Genomic DNA, 17,357 nt, shown 5'->3' on the forward strand with positions numbered 1-17,357 from the left:
CATAAACACCCAAGCGCATGTGCGGACACACTGCAGTCTTTACCAAGGCGCCAAAACTGAGACAGCCTCCCCCCACACACACCCCCATGATTTTTAATGCCGGGGAACCAGTTACACCCTCCAGAGGAAGCTGCTCTTTGAAGTGCCTGTGCAAGCCGAGGGTGACCCCGCCCCCTTTGCTAGGCCTCAGCCCCCACCTCTGGCAGTGGCAGCAATTCCTCCACCTCCACTTCCATCGCACTAGGAATCTCAGGCCCATCGGCACCCGAGCTGGCATCCAGGTGCTGCGGCACCCCCGTCGGAGCCCGGCCCCGCCTGACTTTCTTCTTCTTTCCTGTGAGCCGGGACAACCTGGACCCCGGTGGGGCCTGAGGAGGCTCGGGTTCCGCTCTTCCTTCCAACACCTCCATGGACACAGCCACCAGAAGGCGCCCGCGGAACCAAATGCCTTGGCCAAAGCCTTCATTGAGACTTTGAAGACCATCCCGGAGTCCCCCGCTGGGGGGCGAACCATAAAGGGGCACCCAGGCCGGGCCGAAGGTGGGGTTGAACCCCGCTGTAGGGGGCAAGAACAGTGTTGGGGGGCGGGGACATGGGGCAGGTGGGTACTAGGTCAGTCTATGCACCACACCTGCAGCTCCTCCAAGTCCTTAGGTGGGGTGCAAGTGGACCTTGGCCCCTCTGGGAGGGAAAGGGGGAGTCTGCGAACAGCTGGAACGGGCAGGCTGGGAGCGCTTCTAAGCTAGCCCCGCTCCCAGGGACGCGGCGGAGAGGTGGAGCTGGGGCTGGGACCCAACCAGAGCCCGGGACCTGGAGTCAGGGCTGGGGCGGAGCCGGGGGCGGGGCAAAGGCAGGCGGGTGGGCGGGGCTTGTGGCCCGGCGAGTGTGTCTGTGAGGAGGTCTCCGCTGCGGCTGCGCAGCCGGCGTCGGGGTTTTGCCAGCGGAGCCACACCGAGGACGGAGTTTGGAGCAAGGGGCACAGCGGCGGCTCGGAAAGGCCGGGCCGGCTTGGAGCTCAGTGTGCTGGGTGGGGTGGAAGGGACTGGGCTCAGGCGGAGCTGGGGCGGGAGGAGGGAGTTTGCGGTCAGGCCTGGAACCTGAGGCGAGGTTGGCGCTTGGAAGCCCGGAGGCGAGTGGAGGCGGCGGTGGCCGAGGGAGCCCGAACCCAGGGCCGGCAGGGGCGGCCCGCGCGGGTCGGATGCGCTCACCAGCGCGCCCGGGATGCGAGATCTGCCTCAGGTCCAGCACGTGCGTGGCGAGGGGCGCGTCGACCAGAGGGGCGTCGTCCCGCAGCTGCAGGCGGAGGCCGCGCGTCAGCGGCGGAAAGAGCTCCACGAAGCTCAGCTGCTCGTTCCACTCCGGCGCCGCCGCCTCACTGCGCACAGACGTCTCGCCCTGCGGACCGCGGAGACGACAGGCGGAGAGGGGTCAGCGCGGGGCCAAGGCCGGAACCGCAGCGGCGTGAGGAAGGGAGAGGCTTACCTGCTGTCCCAGGAAAGACACCCGCACGTAGGGGTCCACGAGGACGCGCTGGTCCTGCAGAGCGCGGGCCAGGCTGCCCAGCAGTCCCGGGCGCAGGGCCGGCAGCCCTTCCGCGCGATACACGCGCACGCGGAGTCGCGCCCACGGCCTCACCGCGGGCACCCCGCGCGGCAGGAACAGGTTCCTGCCGAGAGCGCAGGGCTCAGCGCCGGGAAGTCGGAGACCCGGCCACGCCCCCGCGGGCAAAGCTAATCGGTCCTCGAGCTTTGCTGGCCGCGGCCAGGCCCTTCTCCCCTCCCCACCGCACCCCAGCTCACTTCTCAATGTCCGAACTGTGCCCGAGGCCCAGGGGTGGCAACGAAGGGGACAGGTCCCCGCGCGCCTTCACTGACAAGGTGACCTTGACGAAACCCTTGGTCCCGGCGCGGGTGTCCCGGGGGTCGTGCAGAGGAGCCCATTTCTGGTGGAAGTGGCCATCTGTGGACAGAGGGGCGGGCCGGAGGTCAGCAGAGACCAACGGGATGCGCGGGCCGGGGGGGCTGTGTTTGGAGGGCGGCCCCTGGCCGGGGTTCTAGTTCGGCTCAGCAGGGAGGATCGGCTGCGCAAAGAAGTCAGCCTTCGGGAGAGATTAGCCTCAGAAGTTAGTGTATAGGAAGTCCGTGAGGGCACGGATGTCCAGAGATCAATTTCCGGTCCTTGTCCGTGCAGATGAGGCTCGACGAGGGGAGGGTTCTGTACCTGGCTGGTCGAAGACTACGCCCAGGTCCATCCTGAAGGTGCCTATCCGGGTGGCCATAAAGGGGAGGGTCTGCGAATGGAAAGCCTAGAGGGAAGCGGTGTTAGTTCCGGGACTGCCGCACCACCCCTTCTCTGATGGCTATCTCCCACCTCCAGCCCCCTCACCGAGATCTCCAGCAGCAAGTCTTGGAGGCGATCCTGGGTCTCATGAAATTCGAACAGGAAGTACTGGGTTGAGGTGGGAAGACAAGAGAGGGAGAGAGGTTTATATGTGAAGCGTTCACGCCAACCTGCCCTTCCCTTTGCAAAGAGAACCCATTCCCCCAGAGGACCCCCTTGGCTTCTTTTCCCTGGATAAGCCCAAGCCATCCACAGGCTCGACCTCCGGCCTGAGGCCTGCCCCGTGACGCAATCCCCAGAGGCCACGCCCCCTCTGGGGCTGTCCGCCTCTGGCGTCCCCCCTCTCCTCTCCGGCCCCGGCTCTTTCTTGGTGGTGCCCACCTCATTGTAGAAGGGGCAATTGGTCCCGCGCTGCGTGGCAGTCACTCGACGCTGCCCCCCGACGCGCACGGCCACATAGGGGTTAATGTTGGCTCCCACTAGCTTCTGGGCCTCCAGCACCGTGACCCCCACCTGTGGGGAGTGGAAGGAGGAGGACAGGAGGCCCAGAGCCTGGTCTGGTAGCCCTGAGGAAGGTGTGTAGAGTCCTCCCGAGGGTTAGGGCCTGGAGGGACCATGGTACCTGGAAGTCCTGGGCTCTAGACACCTGGACTGGGTCCCCACGGGGCAGGCCCCAGGCTCGGCTGTGGGAAGGGTTGCACGTCAGCTCCACTCGACCCTCTCCTTCACTTAACACCCCCACCCCGAGCCCACCCTGCCCCTCCCCCATGCTTGTTGCCGGGTGTGTGATCCCCTCTTCCTCTGAACTTTTGGATTCCGAGTCCTTAGGGCTTGCCTCCTTTTCCATCCTGCACACAATTTGACTCATTTCTGGAGCCCTGAAGCCATTCATTCAGTCAATCAATATTTCTCGAACCTGCCATGTGCCAGTACTGTTGTAGGCAGTTAGAGACACGTCAGTGAACAAAACAGGCAAAACTCCTCATGAAGCTTTCCTCACCTACATGGGCTCCAGGAGTTGTGTCTGAGCCTCCGGATGAGTAACCCTTGACCTCAGTCTATCTACTCTTCCCTCATACGCTGCACTGTGTGTTTGTGTGGGGGGGTGGGGGTGGATTTGCATGTGAGGGAGGTTAGACTGACTCACAGACAGGGAATGGGAGCAGGTGTGCAGCAGGTACAACTTACCTCTTAAGGGGGCTGAACACAACGCCAGAGAGCTCCTCATCAGGCTCGTTCTCTAAGTCCAGGTCCAAGTCCAGCTCCAGCTCGTTCTCCTCATCGTCCTGTTGGCCTAGGCCCCCAGCTAGCCTGCGGCCCAAAGCCACTGCCCGCCGCTCCAGCCGGACCTCCGCAGGACTGATAGGAAAGGCCTTCAAGGGACATGCCTGGGCCCTACCACCCACCTCTAGGTACTCCCTGATTTCCCTGATCCTGGAATTAATCCCATTGATCCCACTTGGCCCTGGAACCAACCCTTTAACTCTAGAATAGGCTCCTAACCCTTGGACTAGACCTGGCACTGGTCCCTGACCCCAAAACTGACCCCGTTGATCCCAGGTCATCTCCACACACTTACTCGAACTCCTGGAAGCCCACATTGGGGATGATGAACTCTGAGCTGAAAGGAAAGAAATGAGAGGTGTGAGCGGGCTGAGCCCCCTACAAAGCCACAGCCTAGTCAGCAAGGATCTAGGGTCACCATGTCCAGCAGATCCCGAGTGGAAGTGGGCACCACTGCTCTCTCCCCAGGGCCTTCCTCGGCTGGGACCACCAAGCCTTGCTTAAAATGATGAGAGGGTTACCTGTCCTGGATGGGTGCCCCAAAGTCCTCCTCTGCCCAGGCCCCAGTTACCCCCTCTGGGGGCTGGTACCTCAGGTCAAGTTCCACCTGGATCTGAAATAGATACACAGTGTCCCCCTAGGGCCCCTAGAACTGCCTTGAAGGAAGTGAATTTGACTCAACTGATGGAGCATCCGTCTACCATATGGGAGGTCCAGGGTTCAAACCCAAGGGCCTCTTGACCCGTGTGGTGAGCTGGCCCATGCGCAGTGCTGATGCATGCAAGGAGTGCTGTGCCACACAAGGGCATCCCCCATGTAGAGGAGTTCCACGCGCAAAGAGTGCGCCCCATAAGGAGAGCTGCCCCAGTCAAGAAAAAGCACAGCCTGCCCAGGAGTGACACTGTATACACAGAGAGCTGACGCAGCAAGATGATGCAACAAAAAGAGACACAGATTCCTGGTGCTGCTGACAAGAATGCAAGCGGACACAGAAGAACACACAGTGAATGGACACAGAGAGCAGACAATGGGGGGAAGAAATAAAAAATAAATCTTAAAAAAAAAACTGCCTTTGGGCTAATAGAGGCTCAAGGAAAAAGTCTTTTGCCCTATCTGTAAAAAGAGACCCTCCTGGACTACATTTGTTGTGACTTTTGGTTATTTTTTGATCATTAAAAATATTGACTACCCACATCTATTTAAAACTTAGTATGTGCAAGTTACCCATTGAGGGGGCAGAACATGACACCACAGTTCCCTCATTGCTCTCTGAAACTCCACAACTCTGCATGTTCTGACCCCTGCCCACCTTCTCAGCCCCATCTCATACCACGTTCTGCTCCTGCTTTGCACCCCAGTTATCTTAGTCAGGGCACTAGGCTTTGCATATGCTGGTCCCTCTGGAACATTCTCCCTGCCCACTTAGTTTACTCCTATCATTCTTCAGTTCCCAGTTCAAGCACTTCCTTACCAGGAAACCTTTTTTGACCCACTAATAGGTTACATTCCCTGTTATATTCTCTCAGCCACCCTTTAGGGTTTTTTTTTGTAGCACCTGTCAGTTGCAATTTTACATTTATTCGTATGGCTATTGTAGCTCCAAGAAGGCAAATCTTTGTCTGGTTTTGCTCACCACCAAATCCTCATTGCTCAGCATGGCACTCAGCTTATCATAAGAGCTCAATAAATATTGACAGACTGAATGAATAAAAGAAAGACTCCACATTTTGTAAATGAGGAAACAGAGAAGCTAAATAACTTGTCCATGTTCTCATAGCTGGGAAGTGGCACATCAAGATTCAAACCCAAGTTCATTTCCATTTTATTCTGACCATCCATAGAAAACCAGGAAAATTCAGCCAGGGTTATCTTTGTCTGCCATAAGAATTGAGCCTGGTGCAGGGTCAGGGGGAATCTTAGAATCCCTTATCTCCCCATGGCCACGCCTCTGGCCCTCAGAGCTCAACCTGGTTCTTGGCCAGTGTGGGACTCAGGCAAGGGGATGGAATGAAAGGAGCCCTGGTTGGGGGGCCTTGTTGCCACTCCTTTCTGGGTCTTGGGTTTTCCCCTCTGAGAAACAGAACCCTCTATCTAGAGCAGGGGTTCTTAACCAGGGGTCCACAGATCCCCAAGGGGTCCGCAGAAATATTTCAGGGGGTCTGTGAATTTGAATTGGAAAAAAATCAACTTATCTTTATTTTCTCTGGCTTCTGATGTTGAGTGTCATAAAATTATCTGCCACTACATTCTGAGAAGGGGTTCATGGTTTTCACCTGACTGGCAAAGGGGTCCATGGAACAAAAAAAGGTTAAGAACCCCTGATCTAAAGAGGCTCTCGTAAGCTTGGGAGTGGCAGGCTGGGAACTAGTAGGGCTCACCTGAGATACTCGCAGGTTTTCATCCACTAGGGCCTCCCGCAGCACCAAATGCCCAGCACTTTGTAGCTGCTGCAGGGAGATCACCAGGGTCCCCAGAGGCCTGGAGGAGTGACATGGAGCAAGAGAGTGATCCAGAGGAATGATACCAAGCCATCCCCAGCTCCACCTGCATCCCTGACTTCCCCATTACTACTCACCTGGGGCTGAACACACGACTGCAATTGACCACCTGCACAGATAGACACTCCCCAGCTAGTGGAGCCCCATAGTGTGGCCAACGAAACAGCTGGGGATAGGGAGAAACTTGTAACACCCCGTGCTGGGCTGACCCTGACCTCCAATACAGAACCTACTCCCAACCCAAAAACATGAGCCAACCTTCAAAACTTAGAGCTAATTCTAGGACTGATCACCCAAACCTGGAACTGATCCCCCAACAGGAGGCTGACTCCGAAGTAGGCTGATCTGGCACTAACTACCAACCAAGAACCATTACCCTCTCCCCCACCACCACCACCTCGAGTCTTGGGACTAACTTGTGCGAAGCTGGGTCTGACCCCTCAAGCCTGAGGCTGATCCCACTTCCTAAGAGTACACCACCCCAAACCCACCTGAAACCAAAGACTGAGAACCCAACCACAAGGGACTCGGATAGGGGACAGACCAACTTCTCCCCATCCAGGGACCAAGCCCACTGACCTCATCGATATCTGCTTCTTGACCACAATGAATTCTTCTTGTTTTCTGGGTAAAACCTGCTCAGAACTGAAACTAGTCATTAATCAGCCCCTCCCACAAAAACAGATAATTCTCCCCTCTTCCCCTGGCCCAGGGCCCAGTCCCTTGGACTCACAGTCAAAGAAATGTGAGGGTAGAAGATGAGGAAGGAAGGAGGCAGACAGAATAGAGATATTGGACTTGAGGAGAAAGGGAACAGCCTGAAGAGATGGTCAGGGATTGAGTTGCAGGCCTAGGGAGTGGAGAGACAAGAGCTCCCACTTCCAAAAATCCTTAGAATACCCCTGCAGGCCTCACCCCGAAAGCTGAGCTTCACTTGTCGGTCATGGGTACCTGGGAGCCCTGTCAACCGCCGCACACACACAGTCAGAGCCATGGTCCCAGTGCGACTGGCTTTCCCTCGGCCTGCCTTCCTGCCTACCCTCCTGACCACCTGCCCACCCACCTGAATCGCCTCTGACTCATTGGACTCACCCAGCAGGTTCAGCAATCCCTGCCCTTTATTCAAACACACTGGTTTAGGTCTGGAGGTCATAAGTAGAGAAGGAGTGGGAGGACTGAGGGATGGGGACAAGGTCCCTATGGTCAGCCCAGTCCTCCCTGCCTGCATCAGTTTGGGTTGAGAGTGGGAGCTGAGATGGGGTGGGGATGGAGAAGAGGGGAGAGGACAAGACCCTAGTCTGCTTCCTGATAGCCTGTGAGGCTTCAAGGATATGGACCTCATGTTGTTCCTTTTTCATCTCTCTGTCCCCAGTGCCCAACTTAGGGCCTGGCATGTGGTGGGTTTTGAGATATTCAGCCTTGAAACAATGCAGAATTGGGAAGCAGATGTGGCTCAAGCAATTGGAATCCCAACTACCATCTGGGAGGTCCAGAGTTCAGTTCCCGGGGCCTCCTGGTGAAGGCAACCTGGCCCATGTAGTGAACTGGCCCACACAGGAGTGCTGACCCACGTGGAGAGCTGGTGCAGCAAGATGACACAACAAAAAGAGACACAGAGGAGAGACAATAAGAGACAGCAGACCAGGGAGCTGAGGTGGCAAGAGATTGAGTACCTTTCTCCCACTTGGGAAGGTAGACAAGCAGACACAGAAGAATGCATAGCAAATAGTCACAGAGAGTAGACGGGGGTGGTGGTGGAAATAAATTAATAAATCTTTAAAGAAAAAACAACAATATTGCTGAATAAATGTATGGATTAATAAATGAATTCCCTAACCCACAGCATTAGTGCAATAGGCATTCAACACATTTACTGAGTGAGGGAATTAGTGATTGAATGTGTGCCCCCAGCCTGCACATAGTAGTGTTTTATACACTTTCTTTTTTTTGAGGTATCCAGACAGGGATTGAACCCTGGACAAAACTCATATGTGTAAAGCTGGCGCTCAACCACTGAACCACATCAGCTCCCCTGAATTTTTTTTCATTTGTTTGTTGTTTACTTTTTTGTTTTTAGGAGGTGCCAAAACCAAACCCAGGACCTCCCATGTGGGAAGCAGGTGCTCAATCTCTTGAGCCACATCCACACCCCTCTATACACTTTTTTTTTTTTAAGATTTTTTTTAAATTTCTCTCCCCTCTCCCCCCAATTGTCTGCTTTCTGTGTCCATTCGCTGTGTGTTCTTCTGTGATTGCTTCTATCCTTATCAGTAGCACCAGGAATTTGTGTGTTTTTTTGTTGTGTCATATTGTTGGGTCAGCTGTCACATGTGCGGCGACATCCTTGGGCAGGCTGCACTTTCTTTCCTGCTGGGTGGCTCTCCTTACAGTGCGCACTCCTTGCACATGGGGCTCCCCTATGCGGGGGACACCCCTGCGTGGCAGGGCACTCCTTGCACGCATCAGCACTGCACATGGGCCAGCTCCACACAGGTCAAGGAGGCCTGGGGTTTGAACCACGAACCTCCCATGTTGTAGGAGGACGCCCTATCCATTGGACCAAGTCTGCTTCCCTCTATACACTTCTTGAAGTCAGAGTTCCTTAATTTGGGGCCCCAGGAACTTAGAGTTACTCTAGAGAGGCTCAAGGAGTCTGCAAACCCTTAAAATTCTCTGCAAAACACTGAGTATATGTGCATTTTGCTAGACATAGGGCTCCTAAGTTAGGTTAGTAATACTTAATCCAATGTGCAATACTTTTGTTGAATGAAGTAATGAATGTATTCCCGAGCCTGAACTCATAATAGATGACAGTAGTTATGTGTTTTTTGTGTTTTTTTTAAAGATTTATTTATTTATTTAATTTCCCCCCTCCCCTGGTTGTCTGTTCTTGGTGTCTATTTGCTGCGTCTTGTTTCTTTGTCCGCTTCTGTTGTCGTCAGCGGCACGGGAAGTGTGGGCGGCGCCATTCCTGGGCAGGCTGCACTTTCTTTTCACGCTGGGCGGCTTTCCTCACGGGCGCACTCCTTGCGCGTGGGGCTCCCGCACGCGGGGGGCACCCTTGCGTGGCAAGGCACTCCCTGCACGCATCAGCACTGCGCATGGCCAGCTGCACACGGGTCAAGGAGGCCCGGGGTTTGAACCGCGGACCTCCCATGTGGTAGACGGACGCCCTAACCACTGGGCCAAAGTCCGTTTCCCAGTAGTTATGTGTTGAGTACACTTCATGGTCATCCATTTAATCATTCTATTTAATGACACATCCTGTGTGCAGGACTTGTGCTATGCCATCCTGGAAGTAGGGGATTGAAGCCACAGAAGTGAATCTGATGGGTTGTTCTCTGTCTTCCAGCAGCTTTATGGGCTTTGATAACTAATTAGGCCTAGGAAGACTGCAACCACCATCAGAGTGGGAAAGGATTTGGGCTGGGGAGCTCAGACCCCAGAGGAGGGGGTATTTAAAATGGGCTTTGATGGGAAGCGGATCTGGCCCAACAGATAGGGCGTCCGCCTACCACATGGGAGGTCCGCGGTTCAAACCCCGGGCCTCCTTGACCCGTGTGGAGCTGGCCCATACGCAGTGCTGATGCTCTCAAGGAGTGCCCTGCCATGCAGGGGTGTCCCCCGCACAGGGGAGCCCCACACACAAGGCTTGCGCCCCTTAAGGAGAGCCGCTCAGTGGGAGAGAAAGTGCAGCCTGCCCAAGAATGGTGCCACACACACGGAGAGCTGACACAACAAGATGATGCAACAAAAAGAATAGAAGCGGTCACAGAAGAACACACAGCAAATGGACACAGAGAGCACACAACTGGGGGGAGAGGGGAAGAGGAAATTAATTAATTAATTAATTAAAAAAGAAAAGAAACAGATTCCCGGTGCCACTGATAAGGATAGAAGTGGTCACAGAAGAACACACAGTGAATGGACAAAGAGAGCAGACACTGGGGAGGGGAGAGAAACAAATAAAAAAAAAATAAGTCTTTAAAAAAAAAGGACTTTGAGGACTCGAGTTGAGAGTTGGCAGTGGGGAGGAATGCAGGGTGTGTTATGGGACATGTGATTTGTTCAGTTTGGCCAGAGTGTATGAGAAATTGTATCAGGCCATGGTAACAGATAAGATTAGACAGAGTCACAGAACCTGGGTCTTGCCATGTGGCCTTGAGCCAGACATGATCCCTCCTTGTGCTTCAGCTTCTCCAGCTCAAACCTGGGATTGGAAATCCTTGTCTGCCTATTTCCCAGTTGTTGTGTGCTCCAAAATACCTGGCAAGAATGAGGAATTGTTCTGTTTCTAAGCAAGGTCCAGGGTAGACCCCCAGACCCCCAGATCCTATGGAGAGGGCTTCACCACCTCGTTTTACAGATGAGAACATAGGGGTCCAAAGGAATTCACAGTCAAAGAGGAAACAGGACAGGAACACAATGGGACCAGAATTCTCAGTTTGCAGTGCATTGGTCCTCCCTTCCCTCCCCCTTCTGGGCCCTGCAGCATCTAATAAAGCAAAACATCTAATCTCAGTCCCTCTGGAGACTGGCATAGGCACCTCCCTTATGGGCTGAGACAGAGCCTGGCAAGGTCTCCCTGTACTTTAACCACGTTGCCGTTTTCACTTCTGCCTCCTAAGCAAGGAAAGGTACTGGGCTGTGGGGAGGTTTCGGGAATTCTAATTTCTACCATACATTGGGTAGTCTCAGGAAAATTCTTTTTCCTCTCTGGACCTGTTTGCCTATTTGCATAGTATACTTCAGGATGCACAGCATTGCTTTTCAAAGTGTCCTTAACCAGGATCACACATGTGATTGTTAAAAATACACATTCCTGGGCCCACTCCAGAAATCCTGAAGTAGACTCTCAAGGTGTGTCTGAGAACCCTGTTATTCTGATGCACAGCAGGGAATTTGGAAACTCTGATTTTTCATTGACTGGCTCAGATGTGTGGTCTGAGTGTGGGTGATTGGTAGGTGCTTAGTAGTCATCGTGCAGACTTCTGGGGAATAGGGGTCTGGGGAGGTATCCACAGATTCCAAGGTCAAGATCTCTAGCCTGATGACTGAGATGTAGAGCAAAACAGACAAAATGTTTCACAAGAGTCCTAGATGCTACCCTGCCCCTTCTTTTTTTTTTTTTTAATTTTTTTATTTTTTATTGACTTTGTAATAATATTACATTAAAAATATATATGTGAGGTCCCATTCAACCCCATCCCCCCACCCCCCCCTCTCCCCCCCCCCAACAACACTCGTTCCCATCATCATGACACATCCATTGGATTTTGTAAGTACATCTTTGGGCACCTCTGCACCTCATATACATTGGTTCACATCATAGCCCATACTCTCCTCCATTCCATCCAGTGGGCCCTGTGAGGATTTACAATGTCCGGTGATTGCCTCTGAAGTACCATCCAGGCCCTGCCCCTTCTTAACATTCGTTTGCTCACAAATATTTATTGAGCACCTACCTCACACATGCCAGACTTACTTAGGGGCTGGAAGATACAGTAGTGAACAAAACACAAAAATCTCTGCCCTCATAAAGTTTACATTCTAGTGGGGGTGACAGGCAATAATGAAGTAAAATATATGACATGTTAGCAATAAGTGCAAAGAGAAACAGCACTGAAGGGTGACAGAAATTTAGGCTGGGTGCAGTTTTAGATAGGGTGCTCAGGGAAGTGCTGTGATGTCATTGTTTGCTCTGTAATGTCAGAAAGAGTAAAAGGCACTGCCATGGCTCCCAGTGACGTCACGGCCAGCTCTGTGACGCCAGTTAGGACGTTACACGGAGACCACGGTCTCCTCTATGACGCCTGCAGCCGGGCCCAGATATAGAGGGAGAGGACTGGGGCGGGCGGCGGGGCCGGGCCGCTGCACTCAGGGTCCGTGGGGATCCGGCGGCGCGCACCGGCTGAGGGAGAGCCGAGGAGCTTGGCGGCGGCGGCGGCGACTTTGGCGTCCGTGAGGGGACGGCACCGGGTCAGGATGCGGCGGGGCCCCCGTCCGGGCTCGACCGTGCCCCCGCACAAGCACACGCCCAACTTCTACAGCGATAACAGCTCAGTGAGCGCCACCTCGGCGGACAGCAGCGGGCACCGGTCAGCGGGGATGGGGCCCGTGGAGCCCGAGGGCCGACGAGCCCGGGGCTCGAGCTGCGGTGAGCCCGCCCTGAGCGCAGGAGTGTCCGGAGGAACCACATGGGCTGGAAGCTCTCGGCAGAAGCCGGCGTCCCGGAGCCACAAGGGGCCGACCGCCGGTGGCGCGGCAACCGTGAGGGGCGGGGCCTCGGGTGCGGGCGGGGTCGAACCCTGGCGAGCCGCGGGAGGGGGCGGGGCCGCGGGGCGGGGCCTGGCTGGAGCGGGAGGAAATTAAGTCTGGGCCCCTCCGCAGGGGCGGGGCTTGCGATGGGGGCGGTACTAGAGAAGACCCTTGAGGGGCGGGACCTAGCTGTGATGGACGGTCCTGGGAGCGGGCGCGGTCTGGGTGTTTGCGTCTGTCGTGGCCCCAAGGCCTGTGCCTCGGGGCGGGGCCTCGGCTTGGGGCTGGGACGGACGTCCTGCCTGAGCAGTCCTGAGGGGCGGGGCCTCAGTGTGCGGAGAGAGCCCGGGACCCGGCTGCGGTGGGGCCCAAGCCTGCGAGAGGCTGCTGGGCTTCCGGGCTGGGGACCCCGCGGCAGGTCCCGGGAGAAGAGCGGGCCTCGGTGCGCGGCGCCGAATGGAGCCCTCGGGCTCCCGCAGAACCTCCTGGGTCTCCCGTAGTCTCTGAGGAGCAGCTCGACCTTCTCTCCACCCTGGATCTGAGACAGGAGATGCCTCCTCCGCGGGCGTCCAAGACCTTTCTGAGTAGGGGCCAGGCCCGCGCCGTTGCCCGCTCTGAATCCCGTTCTCCGTTCTGAGCCCCAGTCTCTTTTGAGACGTCTGCCCCCTCCCTGAACCCGACCCCCTTCTCTGAGTCTGAACCCATTCCCCCAGGACCCATCTAATTCTCGCCGCCCACCCCCTCTCTTCCTGAGACGCCCCCTTCTTGACCCCTTTCCGAATCTCGACCTCCCTGGTCTCCGGGCCCCGGTCCCCACGCGCCCCTCCAAGCCCCAGCGCCCTGCCTGAGCGCCCGCCTCTCCCCAGGCCAGCTCTTCCAGGTCCTGAGCGTGCTCTCGTCCCTGGTTGGAGACGCGCTGGTCAGTGCGTACAGGTCAGAGGGAGGGAACGGGGAGCCCCGGGGCTGCCATGTGGAGGGCGTGGGGAGCAGGGCCCGCCCGGCCGAGGCCTGCGGGGGCGGGGGGGGGTGGTCACAGGAGCTGGGCCTAGGGCCAGGGGCGGCGGCCTGGGGGGCCATCGGGGACTCGGGACCTCAGCCTTCCTCCGGTCTCCTCAGGGAGGTCTGTTCCATCCGCTTCCTGCTCACGGCTGTGTCGCTGCTGAGCCTCTTTGTGGCAGGTGAGCCGTCCCGAGGTAGGCGACCAGGCTCGAGCCCTGGCTGCTCAGGAGCCAGAGCCAGCGCATCTTCTCCTCCCTCCGTGAGCTCAGGCCCCTCAGCTCCGCGCCGCGCCCTCCAGAGCCCTCCAGCCCCCTCCGATCCCCAAAGCCCTGTCCAGACGCCCCCCCCCCCCAAGCCTCTTCTCTCCTCCTGCCTCCCTTCCCTTGGCCTGAGTCCCGCCTCTTTCTCCAGCTCTCTGGTGGGGGCTCCTGTACCTGGTCCCTCCTTTGGAGAATGTGAGTCGGGGAGACTGCTCTGGGCGGGTGGGCTGGTAGCGGGTGGCTCGCAAGTTGTGAGCCCGGAGGCTGGCGGGTGGCTGGGATTCCCGGGGGCAGTGTGGGACGCTATAATCCCGAAGGACCGCTGCATGGAAACAGCTTCCGGAGGGATGTGCTCGGGAGAGCTGGAGGGTCTCCGAGAGCGTGGGATCCTAAAAGGTCAGGGAAGAATCCAGGGCCAACAGTCCTTAAACAGGGGGGCACTTTGAGTGTGGCTGCTCCCAGCTGAAGTGGAAGAAGGGGGGCAGGGAGCTGAGCGGCACTGTATTTTGTCCCTCCCCAATAGGAACCTAAGGAGATGCTGACTCTAAGGTGAAAGAGGGCGCTTGGGTTGGGAAATTGGGGCTTGGGGCAGATGCCCAGGGAGCCGACCCCACTGCGCCAACCTTCCACCTCCAGTGAGTACCACGAGCGCGTGCGCTCCCAGGGGCAGCAGCTGCAGCAGCTCCAGGCCGAGCTGGACAAACTCCACAAGCAGGTGGCCAGCGTTCGCGCCACCAACAGCGAGGTGAGTCTCGCCCCCCGGCTCGCGCTCAGAGCCCCGCCCCCGGGCCCTGAAGCCCTCCCACCGCCGAAGACCCTGCTGAGGCCCCCTCCCCCGTGCTAGAACCCCGCCCCCGAGCCTCCCCCTCGGGGTTTCTTCCCGGGACCGCAAAGCTCACCGGCGAGAACCCAGTCCCCAGAGGACCAGACCCAGCTACAAAACGGCCACAAGCCCCGCCCCTCCAGGCTCGGCCCTCCCTCCTTTCAGAGAGTGGCCAAGCTCGTTTTCCAGAGGCTGAACGAGGACTTTGTGCGGAAACCGGACTATGCGCTGAGCTCTGTGGGTAAGACCCAGAGACTGAGAGAGAGACTCAGAGACACGGGAAGAGATGGAGACAGTGACACAGACAGACCTGTGCACATGACTGGCCGAAGGAGACAGAGCCTCAGAGACCCTTCCCCAGATGTCGGTCAGGCCCCGGAGCCCCCATTTCTCAGCGGTTTCTCTTTCCCCGCCCCGATCCAGGAGCCTCCATCGACCTAGAGAAGACATCCCATGACTACGAGGACACGGACACTGCCTACTTCTGGAATCGCTTCAGCTTCTGGAACTACGCCCGGCCGCCCACGGTTATCTTGGAGGTGGGCCTGGGCGGGATCTCGGGAACCGACCAGGGCAGGGCTTTGGAAAAAGGACCTGCCCCTCCCTGGAGGCGGGACCTGGTGGAATTGCCTGCAGGGCACTAGGTGGGCTCTGGGCCCGGGGCTGGGTACCTGGCAGTTCTGAGAACTGAGATCCCGGCCGGGCTGGAGGTGGAGCACAGGGCGGGCCCGGACCGCTGCTGGAGTCCAGGCCCAGGGTGTGGAGGATCCGCAGTGACTCAGCCCGCGAATTCTGATGGCCTGTCCGCCCCCCTGCAGCCAGATGTATTCCCTGGGAATTGCTGGGCTTTTGAGGGCGACCAGGGCCAGGTGGTGATCCGGCTGCCGGGTCGTGTGCAGCTGAGCGACATCACTCTGCAGCATCCTCCGCCCAGCGTGGCGCACGCGGGGGGAGCCAGCAGCGCCCCCCGTGACTTCGCAGTTTATGTGAGTGGGACTGAAGCCAAAGGGGTGAGGGGAATTTGCCTCCAAACAGTAGGCGGTCATGAGAACCGGTGCCAGGTTCGGAGGCTCCACTTGCTCATCTATAAAATGGGAATACTTGCCTCTCAGGGCTGTGTAAATAATCATAACCACATCCAAATATTAATTATGGCTTATTGAGTGCTTACTCCTTGCTAAGCTCTTTACAGATTATTTCATTGCAGCACGCAACAACCCGAGGTTGCTGGTGAGGGTACTAATGCTTAGAAAGGGGAAGTTATTTGCCCAAGGTCACACAGCTAATTGGCTATACTAAAATTTTAAATTGTTTCTTAGAGCCCATATTCTACACTACAATTTCCTAACACCAAAATTTACGCATGAATACCTACTATGGGGCCGATAAGATACTTAATAAGTTGCTCTTCCACCTATGTTTCACTGTTCCTCCATTCACTCTTCACCCACCAGGGCCTCCAGGCTGATGATGAGACTGAAGTTTTCTTGGGGAAATTCACTTTTGATGTGGAGAAATCTGAAATTCAGACTTTCCGCCTGCAGGTGTGTTTGTCTCTGGGGGAGAAGGTTCTGAGGGAGTGGGACAGTGACGGAAGATCATGGCAAGGGGCTGCCTTCAGAAGTGCAAGCCCTGGCATGATCAATTTGTCTCTCTAGAATGACCCCCCAGCTGCCTTTCCCAAGGTGAAGATCCAGATTCTAAGCAACTGGGGCCACCCTCGCTTCACATGCTTGTATCGAATCCGCGCCCATGGTGTGCGAACCTCAGAGGGGGCAGGGGACAGTACCACAGGGGCCACTGGAGGGCCCCATTAAACAGGCTGATGATTGAAGTAGAGTGGAGGTCTGTGCTGAAGGAAGCTTGATTAGTGCTGGGGGGTGCTCTGTTAGGTATCTCGCAACCTTTAGCATGTAAGTAAGTTGAGGGTCTATCTCCAATCACCTTTTTTCTTGGAGAATTCCAGGTGTGTAACAGCAGCTCATATTTATAGATTGTTTACCACATATATACAAGAGATGGTGCCCTGGCCATTATACACATCATTCAACTTAATTCTCAAAAGCCCAGAGAGGGAAACTGCTCAGGTCAGGAAACTTACCCAAAGACACACAGGTACTGAAGAGCAAAGCCAGAGCAAGACTCAAACCTTGCTCCAGAGGCCATCCTCTTTAACTGCAGAACTGCCAGTCAGCCTGGAGCCAAGCTTGGGCTCCTCAATCTTCACCCCCAACCTCTGGGAAAGCACCCCAACCCTGGCTAGGTACAGGAATAGATGGAAAGGGGACTATCCAGTTTTGTTCAGATACTTAAAAACTGAGACTTAAGAATCTCTAAAAAGCTACTGGATCACAGAGCTGATGGAGGCCTGGAAGCCCCTTTTCAGGTCATCTTTACTAAGATGTGAGTGCCTGACCATCTGCCAGGCATGGTATAAGTGATATGGTGTTACTAGTCCCTGCCCTCAAGGAACCTGATAGGGGAAAGAAGGCACTTCAGAAAACAGGACAATTCATTTTTGGGTCAAAAGTGGAAATGAAGGAGTAAGGGACAGAGGCATCAAAGGATTGATGAGTTCTCTGAGCAAACGGTAAGAAAGGGGACCAGCATGAGCAAAGGTACATGCAACATCTTGGCTTGTTAAGATCCTTCCCAATGTGTTTGTATTCTGGAAGAACACACAGATTATTAACAGTAGTTATACCTTTAGGAAGTGGAATTGGGAAGTGTTTAAGCATGCAGTGGTAGAGCACTTACCCATCTATTTACAATTTGGGGGTATTACTTTTTTAATTCGAAGACAGTCTTTGCAAAAAAAGATGCTACCCAATGCTCTCAAAGCCTGAGTTTAGAAATGCGAACTATGGGAAGCGGACTTCGTCCAGGGGATAGGGT

General features: G+C 55.8%; 1 protein-coding gene across 1 annotated transcript; it reads left to right on the forward strand.

Moving 5' to 3' along the window:
• Positions 1-12,035: 12,035 nt before the first annotated feature.
• SPAG4 (sperm associated antigen 4) lies at positions 12,036-16,296 on the forward strand. The gene is made up of 12 exons (XM_071211661.1): positions 12,036-12,411; positions 12,860-12,964; positions 13,247-13,313; positions 13,497-13,558; positions 13,791-13,834; positions 14,163-14,188; positions 14,276-14,384; positions 14,628-14,703; positions 14,886-15,001; positions 15,281-15,448; positions 15,917-16,006; positions 16,121-16,296. The coding sequence occupies exons 1-12, from the start codon at positions 12,108-12,110 to the stop codon at positions 16,277-16,279; spliced, it is 1,326 nt and encodes a 441-aa protein (XP_071067762.1). The 5' UTR covers positions 12,036-12,107; the 3' UTR covers positions 16,280-16,296.
• Positions 16,297-17,357: the final 1,061 nt, after the last annotated feature.

Source organism: Dasypus novemcinctus, chromosome 24 (assembly GCF_030445035.2).
Source record: "Dasypus novemcinctus isolate mDasNov1 chromosome 24, mDasNov1.1.hap2, whole genome shotgun sequence".
Lineage (NCBI taxonomy): Eukaryota > Metazoa > Chordata > Mammalia > Cingulata > Dasypodidae > Dasypus > Dasypus novemcinctus.